This window comes from Mustelus asterias, chromosome 10, assembly GCF_964213995.1.
Source record: "Mustelus asterias chromosome 10, sMusAst1.hap1.1, whole genome shotgun sequence".
NCBI classification, from domain to species: domain Eukaryota; kingdom Metazoa; phylum Chordata; class Chondrichthyes; order Carcharhiniformes; family Triakidae; genus Mustelus; species Mustelus asterias.
Window position 1 is genome coordinate 36,871,524 of NC_135810.1, and position 22,154 is coordinate 36,893,677.

A 22,154-nucleotide genomic window follows, 5' to 3' on the forward strand; every position below is an offset into this window, starting at 1 on the left:
GGATGGCGGGGGCCTGGAAAGCATTGCCAAGTGAGGTGGTTGAGGCAGTTACGTAAGCCACATTTAAGACTTATCTTGATAGGCATATGAACAAATGGGGAATAGAGGGATATAAGCGATTGGTCTAGATAGGACAACATGATCGGTGCAAGCTCGGAAGGCCGAAGGGCCTGTTCCTGTGCTGTATTGTTCTTTGTTCTTGGTGTGTAGAAATGACAAGGAATGCAAAAATCAAAGACCTTGAGAAAACTATTGTTATATTTTAGAGAAACTACAAGGTTTGACAATAATTGGATCCTTCAATGTTACATTTCCAAATGAAGAGTCTATAGCTATTTCATAGTAATCAGTACTCACGGTTATTGAGGGGTATCTTTCTAGACTGTATAATTGTGCTCTTATTTCCAGGAAGTGAGAACTCAGCTTTGCACCAAACAAACCTCCATTGGTCTGCTTTAATCTCCAAGGACAATCTTTTTTTCACTTCATACAAGCCACTTGAGTCCAGGAACACTTCTGATACTGTAACAGAATCTGAAAAACATTTGAGCCAAGTTTCAGTATGTTTCATGTATTCCAAAAACAACAGCTTTAATGTGTAGGATAAAAAAGGAATGAGTTTGCATTTATATGGCACCTGTTTTGAATACATTTTTTTCTGTGTGTTAGGTTAACAGTCTGTGGAGATTGTAATATTTAAGTTATAGTTGTTTCAATGCTTGTTACATTTGTTCCTGCCGAGTAACAGAGGTGTTTTGATAGGTCACCAGATCAGTTCAAGGGTCAGTGAATAGCAGGTCTGATACAGTCCATCTTTTAGAAAGCCAACAAGTGTTCCAGGTGAGGGCGACATGGTGGCACAGTGGTTAGCACTGTTGCCTTACAGTGCCAGGGACCTGGGTTCAATTTTGGCCTCAGGCGACTGCCTGAGTGAAGTGTGCACATTCTCCTCATGTCGGCATTCATTTCCTCCGGGTGCTCTGGTTTCCTCCTACAGTCCAAAAATGTGCGGGTTAGGTTGATTGGCCATGCTAAATTGCCCCTTAGTGTCAAGGAGGTTAGCCGGGTAAATACGTGGGGTTATGGGAATCAGGCCTGGGTGGAATTGTTGTCAGTGCAGGCAAGATGGGCTGAATGGCCTCCTTCTGCACTGTAGGGATTCTATGATTCTATCAGGTGAGGGACAAAGACAAGGGACAGTGGAGGGTCAAAGTTAAGTTAAGAAAAAGAGAGTAGCAGAGAAATAGACTCCAATTAGAAACAAGGCTGCAGGGAGCAGATTGTCCTGGGGAGAAGTCCTGAAGATCCAAAAAGGCAGCTGAAGGTTGGTGGCTCTTTGCTGGGGGCCGTTGTGACAAAGGTAACCCTTTGGAGCATTGCCGTTCTACTTGGCGTAGTCAAAGACCTGAAATTGTTCGATCCAGTGCAACAACATCTGAGAAGGTGAGACTGAAACCCGATGAGGTGGGCCATCATTGAAGCTGTCTGAGTTGGAGCGGATTTCAGACAGAACTTTAAGGCGAGGTTTTCAAAGAAAAATGGAAATCTTCATGAATCTTTTTTTAATGTATTGGATGGGAGTCCAGGAGAATTCTCCTAAGCCTCTACAAATAATTCCATGGGATCTTACAAGTTTACTGAGAAGGTGGGTGGAATCTTGGATTTAACAACTTAACTGCATTATTTTAAGATACTATATTAAAATTAATCCTAGCTGATGTTCTCAAATCTCTGAAGTGTGACCTGAACCCACAAATTTCTGACTCAAAGGTGAAAATGATACTACAGAGCCAATGCTAAATCCGTGTGCATGAATCCAGTGAAATATTCAAAAGTCACGTCTGCTAAAAAACTATTCCAGGTTATTCGCTGGCACAGCAGACAATAAGTGGACTGCATGTGGTTACACTGTATACTAGATTGGGTGAGTTTGATGGACTTACTATTCATTGCTTGTCCTTTTTGTATTTTCATATATCAATATTTTGCTCACTGAGTTACAACAAAGCTGAACTTCATCAACTTTAGCAAAATAGTAAAGACAATTTTAACATGGTGAAACAAACCTAGAAGTAGTATGAGATCCTTCATCAGATTTTAACGTCCCTTTGAGCATTCTTACTCCTAAAGGGATTAAAAGTTCTGGCAACACAATCCTGTTTGTGTTTTTTTTATTTGCTGTTTTGCATTTGCATTTGAATTTGAGCCTAGTATATGGAGGTTTTAGAAGGGGCAGTTTTTAGAACTGTTGTGCTATTGGTGAATTATTTTAAATACCGAGATCTGTTCGGATCAGCAGCTTCAGTGCAGTGGGAAGTAATGGGACCAAAGATTTAACCTGTCTCTATGATACACAGATACATCCATCACGAAGACAATGACTTGTATATCCCTACATTAAGACACATCCACAATATGTTATTAAAAAGTATGAACCGTGCTTGTTAAGAACTCATTGGTTCACTGGGCACAGTCAAGCAAAGAAATTTAACAAATTGAGCATTTACAGGTATGGAGAGTTTAATAAATTATCACAACAGTGCAGGAGAAGGTGAGTGTTCACAAGGAGTACAGGGATAGAACAGACCCAGGAGGCTGGGAATTCTGAAGTGAGCACAGCAACTCACCTCCTTGACTCCCCAAAGCCTATCTGTATCTACAAGGCACAAGTCAGGACTGCAATGAAATAGTGTCCCTTTGCCTGGATGATTGCAGCTGCAATAATACTCAAGAAACTCGATACGATCCAATACAAAGTATTCCAGCAGATCAGCACCTTATCCACTGCTTTAAACATTCACTCCCTATATCACTGATTCACAGTGGCAGCAGTGCATACCATATACAAGATGTACTGCAGTAACACACCAAGGTTCCTTCTTCAGTAACTTCCAAACCCACAAATGCTACCATCCAGAAGAAAAAGAGCTGTGTACGCATAGGAACGCCACCACCTATAAGTTGTCCTCTAAGCCACACACCATCCTGACTTGAAACTATATCACAGTAAAAAGTCTCACAACACCAGGTTAAAATCCAACAGGTTTATTTGGCAGCACTAGCTTTCGGAGTCTCAAGCTCCTTCATCAGGTGAGTGAGGACTTGTGTTCACAAACAGGGGACATAAAGACACAAACTCAATTTACAAGATAATGGTTGGAATGCGAGTCTTTACAGGTAATCAGGTCTTAAAGGTACAGACAATGTGAGTGGAGAGAGGGCCAAGCACAGGTTAAAGAGATGTGTATTGTCTCCCGACAGGACAGTTAGTGAGATTTTGCAAGCCCAGGCAAGTTGTGGGGGTTACAGATAGTGTGATATGAACCCAAGATCCCGGTTGAGGCCGTCCTCATGTGTGCGGAACTTGGCTATCAGTTTCTGCTCTGCGATTCTGCATTGTCATGTTTCGTGAAGGCCGCCTTGGAGAATGCTTACCCGAAGATCAGAGGCTGAATGCCCATGACTGCTGAAGTGTTCCCTGACTAGAAGGGAACACTCCTGCCTGGTGATTGTCGAGTGGTGTTCATTCATTCGTTGTCATAGCATCTGCATGGTCTCCCCAATGTACCATGCCTCGGGACATCCTTTCCTGCAGCGTATCAGGTAGACAATGTTGGCTGAGTCGCAAGAGTATGTACCGTGTACCTGGTGGATGGTGTTCTCACGTGAGATAGAAACACAGAAACATAGAAACATAGAAAACTACAGCACAAAACAGGCCCTTCGGCCCCACAAGTTGTGCCGAACATATCCCTACCTTTTAGGCCTACCTATAATCCTCCATCCTATTAAGTCCCATGTACTCATCCAGGAGTCTCTTAAAAGACCCTATTGAGTTTGCCTCCACCACCATTGACGGCAGCCGATTCCACTCACCCACCACCCTCTGTGTGAAACACTTTCCCCTAACACTTCCCCCTAACATTTCCCCTTGAACCTGTGTCCTCTCGTAGCAGCCATTTCCACCCTGGGAAAAAGACTCCGAGAGTCCACCCGATCTATGCCTCTCAACATCTTATATACCTCTATGAGGTCTCCTCTCATCCTACGTCTCTCCAAGGAGAAAAGACCGAGCACCCTCAGCCTATCCTCATAAGGCATGCCACTCAATCCAGGCAACATCCTTGTAAATCTCCTCTGCACCCTTTCAATCTTTTCCACATCCTTCCTGTAATGAGGCGACCAGAACTGAGCACAGTACTCCAAGTGGGGTCTGACGAGAGTCTTATATAGCTACATCATTATCCCCGGACTCCTAAACTCAATCCCTCGATTGATAAAGGCCAGCACACCATACGCCTTCTTAACCACCTCCTCCACCTGTGGGGCCGATTTTAGAGTCCTATGGACCCGGACCCCAAGGTCCTTCTGATCCTGTACCGTACGAAGAGTCTTTCCCTTTATATGATGGCATTCGTGTCGATGAGACGGCACGTCTTGCAGAGGTTGCTGTGGCGGGGTTGTGTGGTGTCGTGGTCACTGTTCTCCTGAAGGCTGGGTAGTTTGCTGCGGACAATGGTCTGTTTCAGGTTGTGCGGTTGTTTGAAGGCAAGAAGTGGGGGTGTGGGGATGGCCTTGGCAAGATGTTCGTCTTCATCGATGACATGTTGAAGGCTCTGGAGAAGATGTCGTAGCTTCTCCGCTCCGGATAAGTACTGGACGATGAAGGGTACTCTGTCCGCCAGGTCCCGTGTTTGTCTTCTGAGGAGGTCGGTGCGATTTTTTGCTGTGGCGTGTCGGAACTGTCAATCGATGAGTCGAGCGCCATATCCTGTTCTTATGAGGGCGTCTTTCAGCGTATGTAGGTGTCTGTTGCGATCCTCCTCATCTGAGCAGATCCTGTGTATACGGAGGGCTTGTCCGTAGGGGATTGCTCCTTTAACATGTTTCGGGTGGAAGCTGGAGAAGTGGAGCATCATGAGGTTATCCGTGGGCTTGTGGTACAGTGAGGTGCTGAGTTGACCGTCCTTGATGGAGATGTTTGTGTCCAAGAATGCAACCGATTCCAGAGAGTAGTCCATGATGGTGGAATGGAACTTGTTGATGTCATCATATAGTTGGTTCAATGATTGTTCGCCATAAGTCCAAAGGAAGAAAATGTCATCGAAGTATCTAGTGTGTAGCATCGGTTGAAGGTCCTGTGTGGTGAAGACGTCTTGCTCGAACCTGTGCATAAAGATGTTGGCATACTGAGGTACAAATTTGGTCCCCATGTCTGTTCCATGAAAGAGTCGAATTGGACTCCCCCAGAAGGCTACTGCCCTCGACTCGACACGTATGCCCAAGCCATCAGGAGGAGCGTCAATGCCAGATTCATTAGCCGCACTCACAAGACAGCCCCGAACATCACCCAAGCCAAAACAAAATGCCATCCACGCTCTCAAGACCAACTGCAACATTGTCATCAAACCAGCAGACAAAGGAGGGGCCACCGCCATACTGAACAGAATGGATTCCTGCAAAGAAGTGTACTGACAACTGCACAACCAGGAACACTACAGACAGTTACCCGCAGATCCGACCAAAGAACACACCTGCCAACTCAACAGACTGATCAAGACCTTTGATCTGGACCTTCAGAGTACCTTCCATGCTCTCATCCCACGTACTCCCCGCATTGGAGATCTCTACTGTCTCCCGAAGATACACAAGGCAAACACACCCGGCCATCCCATCGTATCAGGCAATGGGACCCTGTGTGAGAACCTCTCCGGCTATGTCGAGGGCATCCTGAAACCCATTGTACAAAGAACCACAGCTTCTGTCGTGACACTACGGACTTCCTCCAGAAACTCAGCACCCATGGAGCAGTTGAACCAGGAGCACTCCTCGTCACAATGGATGTCTCGGCACTCCACACCAGCATCCCCCACGGCAACGGCATTGCTGCAACTGCCTCTGTAGTCAACGCTGACAACTGCCAGTTTCCAGATGCAATTCTACAACTCATCCGCTTCATCCTGGACCACAATGTCTTCACCTTCAACAACCAGTTCGTCATCCAGACACACGGAACAGCCATGAGGACCAAATTCGCACCTCAATATGCCAACATCCTTATGCACAGGTTCGAACAAGGCCTCTTCACCGCACAGGACCTTCAACTGATGCTACACACTAGATACATCGATGACATTTTCTTCCTTTGGACTCATGATGAACAATCATTGAAATAACTATATGATGACATCAACAAGTTCATCCCACCATCAAACTCACCATGGACTACTCTCCGGAATCGGTTGCATCCTTGGACACACGCATCTCCATCAAGGACGGTCACCTCAGCACTTCACTATAACCCAAGCCAACAGATAACCTCACGATGCTCCACTTCTCCAACTTCCACCCAAAACACGTTAAAGAAGCCATCCCCTACGGACAAGCCCTCCTTATACACAGGATCTGCTCAGATGAGAAGGATCGCAACAGACACCTACATATGCTGAAAGATGCCCTCATAAGAACAGGATATGGTGCTTGACTCATCGATCGACAGTTCCGACGTGCCACAGCGAAAAATCGCACTGAACTCCTCAGAAGACAAACACGGGACCTGGCGGACAGAGTACCCTTCGTCGTCCAGTACTTCCCTGGAGCAGAGAAGCTACGACATCTTCTCCGGAGCCTTCAACATGTCATCGATGAAGATGAACATCTCACCAAGGCCATCCCCACACCCCCACTTCTTGCCTTCAAACAACCGCACAACCTCAAACAGACCGTTGTCCGCAGCAAACTATCCAGCCTTCAGGAGAACAGTGACCACGACACCACACAACCCTGCCACAGCAACCTCTGCAAGACGTGCCGGATCATCGACACGGATGTCATCATCTCACATGAGAACACCATCCACCAGGTACACGGTGCATACTCTTGCGACTCGGCCAAGGTTGTCTACTTGATATGCTGCAGGAAAGGATGTCCCGAGGCATGGTACATTGGGGAGACCATGCAGACGCTACGACAACGAATGAATGAACACTGCTCGACAATCACTGGGCAGGAGTGTTCCCTTCCAGTCGGGAACACTTCAGCAGTCACGGGCATTCAGCCTCTGATCTTTGGGTAAGCGTTCTCCAAGGCGGCCTTCACGACACATGACAACGCAGAATCGCTGAGCAGAAACTGATAGCCAAGTTCCGCACACATGAGGACGGCCTCAACCGGGATCTTGGGTTCATATCACACTATCTGTAACCCCCACAACTTGCCTGGGCTTGCAAAATCTCACTAACTGTCCTGGCTGGAGACAATACACATCTCTTTAACCTGTGCTTAACCCTCTCTCCACTCACATTGTCTGTATCCTTAAGACTTGATTACCTATAAAGACTCGCATTCCAACCATTATTTTGTAAATTGAGTTCATGTCTTTATATACCCTGTTTGTGAACACAAGTCCTCACTCACCTGATGGAGGAGCCTGAGACTCCGAAAGCTAGGGCTGCCAAATAAGCCTGTTGGATTTTAACCTCGTGATGTGAGACTTCTTACTGTGCTTACCCCAGTCCAACGCCGGGATCTCCACATCATTGAAACTATATCACCATTCACCACATGGGCTACAGTGTTTCAAGCAGGTGGTTCACCACCATCTTCTCCAGAGCCATTAGGGGTGAGCATCAAATACTAAGCCTTGCCAACAATGTTCACATTCCATGAAAGAATAAAATAGTGACATCAATACAATAAAATATCATAGGGGCTTCACAGGAGCATTGTACAGCAAAGATAGACATCGGACCACTAAGGCAATATGAGGGTAGATAGTCAAAAGTTTGGTTGAAGAAAGGTTTTAAAAAGCATCTTAAAGAAATGAGAAGGTTGATGTCAGAGATGTTAAGGGAGGAAATTCCAGGGCTTAGAAGCTATGCAGCTGAAGGCACGGCCACTAATGATGGGAAATTAAAATTGGGGATGTGCAAGAGACTGGAATTATATAAGCTAGATATTGGAAAGGAATAGTGGAAGATTCGAGAGAGGTGGTGTTGTGGTATTTTGAGCTGGGTATCATCAGTGTACATATGAATAGTAGTGCTATGTGATAGTCAGCATGCGGACAAGAAACAACAGGGGTCAAGTTTAGATCCCTTGGAGCACAAGAAGTATTGTTGTGAGAGTGGGAAGATAGGATTAGCTGGATGAAAATGGAATGAACTGGATGAAAATGGAGAGGTGTTGGAGAAAATTGTGTTGTCACCTGTGTCAAAGCATCAATCCAATGAAGAATGATGAGGGGGATTGTCATTCTGAATTTTAACTTATTTTTACGCAGTGATATTTGTACAGCATTAATAACAATGTTTATAGCAAAATGCAAAGATTTCATACCATTATCCCCATCCTGAGGAAATCCATCCATGTAGAATATGATATTTGGCTCTGGATATGCTTTTTGAGAGGTACAGGTCACATTCTGAACCAAAAACAATTGCTTTATTTATGGTTACAAAGAAAACATTCAAATATATAGAAAAGTGCAAAGGGTAATGCTCTTGTCTTTCAAGTTTTCAGATGTACGAGAGATTCTTAAAATTCCAGCAGAATAATTTGATGGCATTAATTTATTTCCACTGATTGTCTTAAGATAATGCTCCTTAACCTTTTTCTTTGCCACTTCATGTTAGTACTTCACACCTGATGCAAACTCAGAGTGAAAGATGGCAGCAGGGATATGGGGGTGGGATAGGGAAGAGCTGATGAATGAAGTGGGGGTGATAGAGGGGGTGGGGGTTGGGGGTGGGGTAGTGAGTTGAAACAGGAGGAATACAGGCACAAAAATAAAGACAACTACCATTTTTCAGGCTCTGTTGGTGTCAGCAATCAGGCCTCAAGAACTCAATGGATTTAGCCATGCCCGATGGCACAATCAATACAAACATTAAAAGCAGCTTCACAACCAATCCCTGGACTGTCAAATCTGAATGTCTGCTATTGGTGTCTGTGAGCTTGGGCAAGCCACAATTTAGGAACACCTGGTCTAAGGAATGTATTGCTGAGACTGGAATTTCATTTGACATCAGTGCCACATGACATCTCCTGTCAGACATAAATATGTGATAAAAGTTGAATATTAACAAGTTATCAAATCTTCCTAAAGACTGAATTAACAAAGGCCAATTTGCCTTGATAAATAATTTCCACATGTTAAGAAAAGGCATATAACACTGAAATATTGCAGCTGCTGAAACGTCAGCGTCAACAATATTATCATGTCAATCACTTCAGTGTTAGTTTCCGTTCAGTATAGGTGGATTGCTATGAAATGTCAGATGTAATGCAACATTCAGTTCACAAGACAGTGCTTGGTAGTCAAGACATAGTGGAGTAACACTACAGCAAACCTGATGGAAAAGGTTAAGAGGTGAGAAAGACAGGTTAGCAATTGTTCAGTTGAACTGATCCCCATTTATCCTCTTTTTGATGAGGTGTGCATGCCTGTACATAGATGTGTGTGTGGGTGAAATTTAATGCCCTCCCATGGCAAGTTTGGGGGCAGATGGTGGTGGATTGGGACATCACCACCTTTCTGTCACTGCCCTAATTCAATCCATAAGGGGCAAGTCCATGGATGGCCTTCCCTCGCCTTTGTCAGTTGAGGCTCCTAAGTGGGAAATTAACATCCACCTAAGGGCCTCACCTGGGTGAATCCCAGTGTTAGGTGAGGGTCTCACCATGTATGAAATGTGAAAAGCAGACCATGTCAGAATTCCTTGTGAGCTTCCAGAAGAGGAAGTAGTGGAGAGGGGGGTGGGGAGGGGTGCTCTTTCAAAGACAGTCAATGTGATCCAGGAACAAGCATTGGGAAGGGAAAGGGGGGGAGATGGGGCCTACTGAAGGCCTCACTCTTCCTGCTGAATCCACTGTCATACCCTCACTCCATGACCCCACTCCTAACATCGCCCATGATGATTGGACTCATCAGGGATCCTAGGCCTCAGGTAGATAGAGTATTGGCTGCTGCCTCCCTGGTTGCACTACTGAGCAATGAAGATCTAACTACCTCCGACCAATTTGTAACTCGCAATCGGAGGAACTTCCTCATCTAGAGTCCTTGATTGCAGGGAAGACTGGATGTTGCCCACTTATGTGCCCAATAGATACTTAATGTGATGGGCCTTACCGTAGAGAGGCAAGGTGAGGCTCTTGCCAACTTTTCAAATGATGGTGGAGACATCCTGTTGCCTTCATTAAATACTGTCCAAGTTGGTGCATGCAAGTGTGTGTACACGTGTGTGTGTGTGTCCGTGTATGCATGTGTGCACATGTGTTAGTGTGCATGTGTCTGTGAGTGTGTGTGCAAATGTGTGTTCTTGCATCTGTATGTTCATGTACAAGTCCTGGACTAGTCTGATTAACAAAACTGACATTTTTAAAACATAAACCTACTATAATATACAACCTTCAGCAATAGAGATCAATCACATCAATACTAATTTTGAGAGGACTCTTAAAAAACATGAAAGTGGCACAATATTATTAATGGAGAAATTATAATACTTACCAAGCGTAGATTGTTTAAAGGAAAATACTCCAATTCCTCATCCTCATGAATTTGTGGGGTCATCGGTTCAGCTGAAATATGATTGTTCCAAAATTTAGAATTTCAAAAATATTTCTTGCTACATGATAAAAATAATCTACAATTGCACATAAGTGCAAATAATGCCATGGGAAAAGCCAAATGACAAGTCAATTTGTTCTTAATTCCTTAAAAGATACTACTTAGAGTATTTTGTGGATTTGAGACATTGAAGGGAACAGAAAATTATCCTCAAGTTGACTGAGTGCTAGTACTTTTCTCTCAGATCATAAAATCATAGAATCCCTACAATCATAGAATCCCTACAGTACAGAAGGAGGCCATTCGGCCCATCGAGTCTGCACCAACCACAATCCCACCCAGGCCCTACCCCCATATCCCTACATATTTTACCCGCTAATTCCTCTAACCTACGCATCTCAGGACACTAAGGGGCAATTTCATCATGGCCAATCAATCTAACCCGCACATCTTTGGACTGTGGGAGGAAACCGGAGCACCCGGAGGAAACCCACGCAGACACAGGGAGAACATGCAGAGCCAAACACAGACAGTGACCCAAGGCTGGAATTGAACCCGGGTCCCTGGAGTTGTGAGGCAGCAGTGCTAACCACTGTGCCACCCATAAAAGTGGATATTGGACTTCCTTTGATGCAGAAGGTTAAGAGTTTAAATCCCACTCCATGATTTAAGCATGGCACCCAGGCAGAACATAGAACAGTACAGCACAGAACAGGCCCCTCGGCCCACGATGTTGTGCCAAACCTTTTCCGAAACCAAGATCAAGCTATCCCACTCCCTATCATCCTGGTGTGCTCCATGTGCCTATCCAATAACCGCTTGAAAGTTCCTAAAGTGTCCGACTCCACTATCACAGCAGACAGTCCATTCCACACCCCAACCACTCTCTGAGTAAAGAACCTACCTCGTACATCCCTCCTATATCTTCCACCATGAACCTTATAGTTATGCCCCCTTGTAACAGCTACATCCACCCGAGGAAATAGTCTCTGAACGCCCATTCTATCTATCCCCCTCATCATCTCATAAACCTCTATTAAGTCGCCTCTCAACCTCCTCCGCTCTAAAGAGAAAGGCCCCAGCTCCCTCAACCTTTCCTCATAAGACCTACCCTCCAAACCAGGCAGCATCCTGGTAAATCTCCTTTGCACTCTTTCCAGTGCTTCCACATCCTTCTTATAGTGAGGTGACCAGAACTGCACACAATATTCCAACTGTGGTCTCACCAAGGTCCTGTACAGTTGCAGCATAACCCCACGGCTCTTAAACTCAAACCCCCTGTTAATAAATGCTAACACTCCAGTACTGGTAAGTGTTACACTGTCAGACATGCCATCTTCTGGATGAAATGTTAAATTGAGGTCCTGCCTGCCTGCTCAGCTGAATAAAAATTACCCCAATTCATTATTCAATTAAGAGCAGTGAAATTGCCCAATATCCTGATCAATATTTATCCCTTAACCAAGTCCAAAACTATGATCATCATCTTCATTTAACTGAATTTATTCCTGTTCACACTATCATAACAATAAACATGATAACAGAGTTACCCACAACTTCAACTAACCATGGACATATTGAACTGTTCAAAAACATACAAGTAAAGCCATTGATGTAAAGATAGCTGATACTGTAAAGTGACTCGATGGGCCGAATGGCCTCCTTCTGCACTGCAGGGTTTCTATGATTTCTATGATCACTTCTGGAAGGGTCCTATGGATTGTACTGCAGATCTATTCTGAGATATTGAAAGAATTGCATAAAAGATGCAAATCATTGGTCTTCTAAACCATTGTAATTCTGTGATGACAATGGAAACTGCCATCCAGCCAGCTACACACCACCAGACATGCAAAGCCTCTGTGGATTATGAGATAACACCATCTCCCATTGATCCACATCTCAAAGTGTGTCAAAAGATCATAGTCATAGAGTCATTGAATCGTACAGTAGAGAAGAGGCCCTTCAGCCCATTGAATCTGCACCAAAAAACCACACCAAATCTACACTAATACCACTTTCCAGCACTTGGCCCATAGCCTTAAATGTTATGACATTTTAAGTGCTCATCCACATACATTTTAAAGGTTGTGAGGTTTCCCGCCTCTGCTCCCCTCCAGGCAGTACATTCCAGACTCCCACCACCCTCTGTGTGAAAACGTTTTCCTTAGATTCCCTGTAAATCCCCTGCTCCTCACCTTAAAATTATGCCCCCTTGGATAGCTCCAACATAACCTCCTTGCTCTTATAATCTATGCCATGAATGATAAAGGCAAGTGTCCCATATGCCTTCTTAACTACCCTATTAACCTGTCCTGCTGCCTTCAGGGTTCTGTGGACAAAGAAATCATAGAAATCATCATAGAAACCCTACAGTACAGAAAGAGGCCATTCGGCCCATCGAGTCTGCACCGACCACAATCCCACCTAGGCCCTACCCCCATATCCCTACATATTTTACCCGCTAATCCACGCATCCCAGGACACTAAGGGGCAATTTTAGCAAGGCCAATCAACCTAACCCGCACATCTTTGGACTGTGGGAGGAAACCGGAGCACCCAGAGGAAACCCACGCAGACACGAGGAGAATGTGCAAACTCCACATAGACAGTGACCCAAGCCGGAAATCGAACCCAGGTCCCTGGAGCTGTGAAGCAGCAGTGCTGACCATTGTGCTACCGTGCCGCCCAAGATTCCCAAAGACCCCCAAGATTCCTCTGATCCTCTGAGCTTCCCAGTATCCTACTAGTCATTGAGTACTTCCTTGTCTTGTAACTCCTTCGAAAGTGCATCATCTCGCACTTTTCTGGGTTACATTTCATTTGCCACTGATCTTCCTATCTGACCAACCTATCTATATCTTCCTGCAACCAAAACTTTCTCCCTCATTATTAACTACCCTGCCAATCTTTGTGTCATCTACAAACTTATCATCCCCACTCACTCCCCCATTTCTCATCTATATTGTTTATATATATATCACAAACAATAAGGGACCTAGCACTGATCTCTGTGGTAGCCCACTGGACACCGCCCTCCATACACACAAATAAATAAAAAGGTTTCTGAAATGAAATATTGAAATGTGATTGGATGCAAGGCGTGCAAAATGAATTCCCTTCCGGAAATACACAGATAAGTTTAAAAACTGGACCCAAAAATGTAGAAAGAAGGAAGCAAGCAAGAAGGAATCAAAGGGTTTCTTCTTTAACAGAGTGCAGAACAGAACAAAGTCAGCTCCAGAGTTCTACCAAAATCACTTAACATGTGCAACATTCCACAAACTACACCTCACAGCCAAGGTCTTTCTTGTATATTCTTCGAACTTTTATTTGGACTCTTAACTTTCTTATTTCTGATATCTCTGTATATTGGGTCTTTTATTATTTTTCCTGGGGTTGTTAGAACTAGTAAACTTACTCTGAAAATCTGAAATTGATTGACTCTTTGCATTTGGACTGGAAAGGTATCCAGGGGGGATAGTTTTAAACAAACATTTGTTGTGACTAACAGAGGATGTTAAATAAAAGGAAATCCAGCTCATTCCTCCTCACTCCTGGTCATAACAACATTAAGAGTTAGATTGTCATCTTCTTGTCTGATTGGCAATTTAATGGAGCAGATTTTCTATCCTTTAAAGAATCTTCCCAAATTATATTGTATTGAAATGGATGCAATGAAAATAGATGGTGCTGTATCAGATGGGGGTTCTCTGTCCTGTTAGATTACTGCCCAGATGATCAAAGCAAAAATTTTCTACCCGATATCCACTCATTGGTTTCCCAGCAGGACCTGCCAGGAATAACCATTACTCTCCTTAGCCTGTGCAGTAGGTTAATTGTAAGGCCATTTCCTTTTTATCCTCCTCCAGCTGTGATCAGTTAACTCCACAGTGTACAGGAATTGAACTGGGTGTTTCCAGCTCCATGTGTCTGAGTTTCATAATAAGCAGTGAATTCATCGACTCTGTGATTGAAATTGTTGGGCAGTGTGTCTTTAATTGCATTGAGAAAACTGAGTGTTGTGCACCAACTTCACAAAAAGGACTTTATTGTTGGATGGATTCTTTTCTCAAAATGTAGTCATCACTAGCAAGGATTGTATTTATTGTACATCCCTAGTATGAGACAAGTGAATGGACCATTGAGAGGGCAATTAATGTTTAACCACATTGGTGTGGGATTGGAGTCACATATAGGCCTGACTGGTTTAGACCAGCAGATCTCTTTCTCTAAGCACATTAATTAACCAGCCATTTTTTATACGTGAATGGAAAATCATGTCTCACAAATTTGATTGAGTTTTTTGAAGGGGTAACCAAGAAGATAGATGAGGGAAGTGCAGTTGATGCTGTCTACATGGACTTTAGCAAGGCCTGTGACAAGTTACCGCATGGTAGGTAGTTGTATAAGGTAAAATCTCATGGGAGGTAGCCAAATGGATACAAAATTGGTGGTTGTAGAGGGTTGTTTTTCAAACTGGAGGCCTGTGACCAGCAGTGTGTCTCAGAGATCAGTGCTGGGTCCACTGTTATTTGTCATTTATATTAATGATTTGGATGAGCATTTAGGAGTCATGGTTCGCAAATTTGCAGATGACACCAAGATTGGTGGCATAGTGGACAGTGAAGAAGGTTATCTAGGATTGCAACGGGATCTTGATCAATTGGGCCAGTGGGCTGACTAATGGCAGATGGAGTTTAATTTGGACAAATGCGAGGTGATGCAGTTTGGTAGATTGAACCAGGGCAGGACTTACTCAGTTAATAGTAGGGCATTGGGGAGAGTTACAGAACAAAGAGATCTAGGGGTACAGGTTCATAGCTCCTTGAAAGTGGAGTCACAGGTGGACAGGGTGGTGAAGAAGGCATTCAGCATGCTTGGTTTCATCGGTCAGAACATTGAATACAGGAGTTGGGATGTCTTGTTGAAGTTGTACAAGAAATTGGTAAGTCTACACTTGGAATACTGCGTATAGTTCTGGTCACCATATTATCGAAAGGATATTATTAAACTAGAAAGAGTGCAGAAAAGATTTACCAGGATGCTACAGGACTTGATGGTTTGAGTTATAAGGAGAGGCTGAATAGACTGGGACTTTTTTCCCTGGAGCGTAGGAGACTTGGGGGTGATCTTCTAGAGGTCTATAAAATAATGAGGGGCATAGATAGAGGAGATAGTCAACATCTTTTCCCAACAGTAGGGGAGTCAAAAACAGAGAGCATAGGTTTAAGGTGAGAGGGGAGACATACAAAAGGGTCCAGAGGGGCAATTTTTTCACAGAGGGCGGTGAGTTTCTGGAACTGCCAGAGGTAGTAGAAGAGGCAGGCACAATTCTGTCTTTTAAAAAGCATTCAGACAATTACATGGGTAAGATGGGCATACATAGATATGGGCCAAATGCAGGCAATTGGGGCCAACTTAGTGGTTAGGGCGGCATGAATGGGTTGGGCCAAAGGGCTGTTTCCATGCTTTCACCTCTAAACCTCTATTATCTAACATAATCTGCCATCTTAGAATCATAGAATCCCTACAATGCAGAAAGAGGCCAACTGGCCCACCGACCACAATCCCTCCCAGGCCCTATCCCCATAACCCCATTTATTTACCCTCCTAGCACCCTGCCACTAAGGGGCAATTTAGCATATCCAATCAACCTAACCCGCAAATCTTTGGATTGTGGGAGCAACCCAGAACACCCAGAGGAAACCCATGCAGGCACGGGGAGAATGTGCAAACTTCACACAGACTGAGGCCCGAATTGAACCCGGGCCCCTGGCGCTGCGAGGCAGCAGCGTTAACCACCATGCCACCAGGCCGCTTCATGATAATGCTTATGGATAATAGCTTCTTTATATCCATATTACTTAAACTAAATTCTAACTGTCATCGTAAAGTTTGATCTCATGTTCTCTGGGTTACAGTTTCAGTAACGTAAAACTGTCCGACAGTTCCCAATTTCTTGCTCAACAAGAATAAAGAGAAGGGAATTGTGCAAAGAAGTCTACGTAGCCTGGCTGGCAGTGTTCTCCATTCCAGTTAATCCTGGAAAATTAGGAATGCCATGAATTACACATGCTGACCCTTATGCTCTGTTCCTTGACATTTATTGCCAGCCAGCACTGTTCCATTATAGAAGCAGAGTCATGGAAAATTCCCTGGAGAGCTACACAAATGTTAAGCTAGTCCCAAAACAGTATCAACATCACAAATATGACTTCTGAATTCATTTCAAATGCAGTAATAGACCACTTATCATTGCAATAACTTGAGTATAATTTAAACATTTTATTTTTCAGCTAACTTACCAAATACATTGACTCGAATTGTAATGTTGATTTCTCGACCATGCAATGTCACCACCTGACATATGTAATCTCCATCATCCACTGCCAGGGCAGAATTGATCTCCAAACTATAATTTGCTCCTAGTTGGATTCTATCTCTGTATTGACTGGAATTATTAATTTCAGATCCAAGACTATTTGAATGAATAAGTTTTTCTAAAGTTCCATTGTTTTTCTATTAAAATAAAAAGAAACATAGAAGTTGAATCAGTTTTGCTATGTTAACTATCAAATAAATGTTCAACATCACTAAGAATTCTATAATTTTTCTGTATAAATATATCAATTATGTGGCACTGTGCTCAATATTAATAAACCATATTCTCTCCATAATATTACATTCTGGAGTCAAGCAACACATTGATAATTCCGCTTGTAGTCATCATCATCCTAGCTAAGATGAATACGTGGCTTGAGGGATGGTGCAAGAGGGAAGGATTCAAATTCCTGGGACATTGGAACTGGTTCTGGGGGAGGTGGGACCAGTACAAATCAGACGGTCTGCATCTTGGCAGGACTGGAACCAATATCCTGGGGGAGTGTTTGCTTGTGTTGTTGGGGAGCGTTTAAACTAATGTGGCAGGGGAATGGGAACTATGCAGGAAGGCAGAGTGAAGTAAAGCATGAATCTATAGAATCTCTACAGTACAGAAGGAGGCCATTCGACCCATCGAGTCTATACCGACCACAATCCCACCCAGACCCTATTCCCGTAACCCCAAACATTTACCCTGCTAATCCCCTTCACACTAGGGTCAATTTAGCATGGTCAATCAACCTAACCCACACATCTTTGGACTGTGGGATGAAACCGGAGCACCCGGAGGAAACCCATGCAAACACGGGGAGAATGTGCAAACACCACACAGACAGTGACCCAAGACCAGAATTGATCCCGGGTCCCTGCCGCTGTGAGGTAGCAGTGCTAACCACTGTGCTACTATGCCGCCCTGTAGGGACAGAAACAAAAGGCGGTAAGGGGAAAAGTGGAAGGCAGAGAAACCAATGATAAAAATCAAAAAGGGCCACAGTACAGAGTATAGAGACTGTAGAGAATACAGTAAATGGTCCAGTAAGGCTAAGGGAAATAAAACACAGGGAGATTGTACAAAACATGATAGGACAGATGGTCTGAGAAAGCAGGGCAGAGAGCAAGGGAAGTCTAGATTAAACTGCATTTATTTCAATGCAAGAGGCCTGATAGGCAAGGCATATGAACTCAGGACATAGATGGGTACATGGGACTGGGATACAATAGCTATGACTGAAACATGGCTAAGTGCGGGGGGGGGGGGGGGGGGGGGGTGGTGGCAGGACTGGCAGCTCAATGTTCCACAGTACAGATGCTATAGGAAAGATAGAACAGGAGGTAAGAGAGGAGGGGGAGTTGCATTTTTGACTCGGGGGCACATCATGGCTGTACTTGAGGGGATAGATCCAAGTGTTTGCCCCCTGAGTCTATATGGGTATAACTGAGAAATAAGAAGACAGAGGTCACTTTGATAGGATTGTACTACAGGCCCTCAAATAGTCAGTGGGAAATTGAGGAGGAAATATGTGAGGAGATTGCAGAAAGCTCCAAAAAATAGGTGGTAATAGTAGCGGACTTTAACTATCCCAACATTGACTGGGACAGCCATAGCATTAGGGAGTTGGATGGAGAGAAATTTGTTGAGTGTATTCAGGAGGAATTTCTCATTCAGTATGTGGATGGCCCGACTAGAGAGGGGGCAAAAGTTGACCTCTTGGGAAATAAGGAAGGCAGGTGACAGAAGTGTTCGTGAGAGATCACTTTGGGACCAGTGACCATAATTCCATTAGTTTTAAGATAGCTATGGAGCTATGGTCTGGCCCAAAAGTTAAAATTCTAAATTGTGTTAAGGCCAATTTTGATGGTCATTGGAACAGGAATTTTCAAAAGCTGATTGGGGGAATCTGTTGGTAGACAAAGGGACAGCTTTTAAGTTGGAAGCTTTCAAAAGTATGTTAACCAGGGTTCAAGGTAAGCACAATCCTTTTCAAGTGAAGGGCAAGGCTGGTAGAAGTTGGAACCCTGGATTTTTTGGGATATTGAGGCCCTGGTCAAGAAGAAGAAGGAGGTATATGACATGCATAGGCAGCTGGGATCAAGTGGATCCCTTGAAGAGTATAGAGGTTGTCGGAATAGAGTTAAGAGAGAAATCAGGAGGGCAAACAGGGGACATGAGATTGCTTTGGCAGACCAGGCAAAGGAGAATCCAAAGAACTTCTACAAATAGATAAAGGGCAAAAGAGTAACTAGAGAGAGAGGAGGGCCGCTTAAGGATCAGCAAGGTCATCTATGTGCGGATCCACAAGAGATGGGTAAGATCTTAAATTAATATTTCTCATCGGCATTTACTGTTGAGAAAAGCATGGATGTTAGGGAAGTTGGGGAAATAAATAGTGATGTCTTGAGGACTGTACATATTATAGAGAAGGAGGTGCTGGAAATCTTAAAGCGTGTCAAGGTAGATAAATCTCCAGGACCTGATGGAATGTATCCCAGGATTGTGGGAGGCTAGAGAGGAGATTGCGGGTTCCCTAGCAGAGATATTTGAATCATCGAAAGCCATAAGTGAGGTACCTGAAAATTGGAGGGTAGCAAATGTTGTGCCTTTGTTTAAAAAGGGCTGCAGGGAAAAGCCTGGGAACTGCAGACCGGTGAGCCTCACATCTGCCTCAGAACAGCAATGGCAGGAGTTTCTGGGAGTAATTGAGGACACAGTGCAGAGGTTCATCCCAAACAAAAGAAAGGTTATCAGAGGGGGGATTAGGCAGCCATGGCTGACAAAGGAAGTCAGGGAATGCATCAAGGCAAAAGAGAGAGCCTATAATGTGGCAAAGAGTAGTGGGAAGTCAGAAGATTGGGAAGGCTATAAAAACAAACAGAGGATAACAAAGAGAGAAATAAGGAAGGAGAGGATCAAATATGAAGGTAGGCTAGCCAGTAACATTAGGAATGATAGTAAAAGTTTCTTTAAATACATTAAAAACAAACGGGAGGCAAAAGTAGACATTGGGCCGCTCCAAAATGACGCTGGTAATCTAGTGATGGGAGACAAGGAAATAGCTGAGGAACTTAATAAGTACTTTGCGTCAGTCTTCACAGTAGAAGACATGAGTAATATCCCAACAATTCAGGAAAGTCAGGGGGCAGAGTTGAATATGGTTGCCATCACAAAGGAGAAAGTGCTAGAGAAACTAAAAGGTCTGAAAATTGATAAATCTCCGGGCCCAGATGGGCTACATCCTAGAGTTCTAAAGGAGATAGCTGAAGAAATAGTGGAGGCGTTAGTTATGATCTTTCAAAAGTCACTGGAGTCAGGGAAAGTCCCAGAGGATTGGAAAATCGCTGTTGTAACCCCACTGTTCAAGAAGGGAACAAGAAAAAAGATGGAAAATTATAGGCCAATTAGCCTAACCTCAGTTGTTGGCAAAATTCTAGAATCCATCGTTAAGGATGAGATTTCTAAATTCTTGGAAGTGCAGGGTCGGATTAAGACAAGTCAGCATGGATTTAGTAAGGGGAGGTCGTGCCTGACAAACCTGTTAGAGTTCTTTGAAGAGATAACAAATAGGTTAGACCAAGGAGAGCCAATGGATGTTATCTATCTTGACTTCCAAAAGGCCTTTGACAAGGTGCCTCACGGGAGACTGCTGAGTAAAATAAGGGCCCATGGTATTCGAGGCAAGGTACTAACATGGATTGACGATTGGCTGTCAGACAGAAGGCAGAGAGTTGGGATAAAAGGTTCTTTCTCAGAATGGCAACCGGTGACAAGTGGTGTCCCGCAGGGTTCAGTGTTGGGGCCACAGCTGTTCTCTTTATATATTAACGATCTAGATGACGGGACTGGGAGCATTCTGGCCAAGTTTGCCGATGATACAAAGATAGGTGGAGGGGCAGGTAGTATTGAGGAGGTGGGGAGGCTGCAGAAAGATTTAGACAGTTTAGGAGAGTGGTCCAAGAAGTGGCTGATGAAATTCAACGTGGGCAAGTGCGAGGTCGTACACTTTGGAAAAAAGAATAGAGGCATGGACTATTTTCTAAACGGTGACAAAATTCATAATGCTAAAGTGCAAAGGGACTTGGGAGTCCTAGTCCAGGATTCTCTAAAGGTAAACTTGCAGGTTGAGTCCGTAATTAAGAAAGCAAATGTAATGTTGTCATTTATCTCAAGAGGCTTGGAATACAAAAGCAGGGATGTACTTCTGAGGCTTTATAAAGCACTGGTTAGGCCCCATTTGGAGTACTGTGAGCAATTTTGGGCCCCACACCTCAGGAAGGACATACTGGCACTGGAGCGGGTCCAGCGGAGATTCACACGGATGATCCCAGGAATGGTAGGCCTGACATACGATGAACGTCTGAGGATCGTGGGATTATATTCATTGGAGTTTAGGAGGTTGAGGGGAGATCTGATAGAAACTTACAAGATAATGAACGGCTTAGATAGGATGGACGTAGGGAAGTTGTTTCCATTAACAGGGGAGACTAGGACGCGGGGGCACAGCCTTAGAATAAAAGGGAGTCACTTTAGAACAGAGATGAGGAGAAATTTCTTCAGCCAGAGAGTGGTGGGTCTGTGGAATTCATTGCCACAGAGGGCTGTGGAGGCCGAGACGTTGAGCGTCTTCAAGACAGAAATTGATAAATTCTTGATTTCTCGAGGAATTAAGGGCTATGGGGAGAGAGCGGGTAAATGGAGTTGAAATCAACCATGATTGAATGGTGGAGTGGACTCGATGGGCCGAATGGCCTTACTTCCGCTCCTATGTCTTATGGTCTTATGGTCTTATGCTGTGGTAAGTTGCTGGAAGGTATTTTGAGAGGCAGAATCTACAGACATTTAGAGAGGCAAGGACTGATCAGGGACAGTCAGCATGGCTTTGTGAGTGGAAAATCATGTCTCACGAGACATGTAACCAAGAAGGTAGATGAGGACAGTGCAGTCAACGTTGGATTTTAGCAAGGGCTTTGACAAGGTACCGCATGGTAGGTTGTTGCATAAGGTTAAATCTCACGGGATCCAGGGTGAGGTAGCCAATTGGATAAAAATTGGCTTGATGACAGAAGACAGAGGGTGGTTGTAGAGGGTTGTTTTTCAAGCTGGAGGCCTGTGACCAGCGGTGTGCCTCAGGGATCAGTGCTGGGTCCACTGTTATTTGTCATTTATATTAATGATTTGGATGAGAATATAGGAGGCATGGTTAGT

General features: G+C 44.1%; 1 protein-coding gene across 2 annotated transcripts in view; it reads right to left on the minus strand.

Moving 5' to 3' along the window:
• The window catches only part of LOC144499557 (T-cell surface protein tactile-like), a 186,250-nt gene that overhangs the window by 67,118 nt on the left and 96,978 nt on the right, over nt 1–22,154 (minus strand). For both annotated transcript variants that reach the window (XM_078221661.1, XM_078221660.1), the window contains exons 4-7: nt 16,879–17,092; nt 10,511–10,581; nt 8,338–8,422; nt 358–534 (exon numbers count right to left, since the gene is read on the minus strand). In XM_078221661.1, the coding sequence (XP_078077787.1) occupies nt 358–534; nt 8,338–8,422; nt 10,511–10,581; nt 16,879–17,092 (547 nt within the window). The remainder of the gene's footprint in view (nt 1–357; nt 535–8,337; nt 8,423–10,510; nt 10,582–16,878; nt 17,093–22,154) is intronic.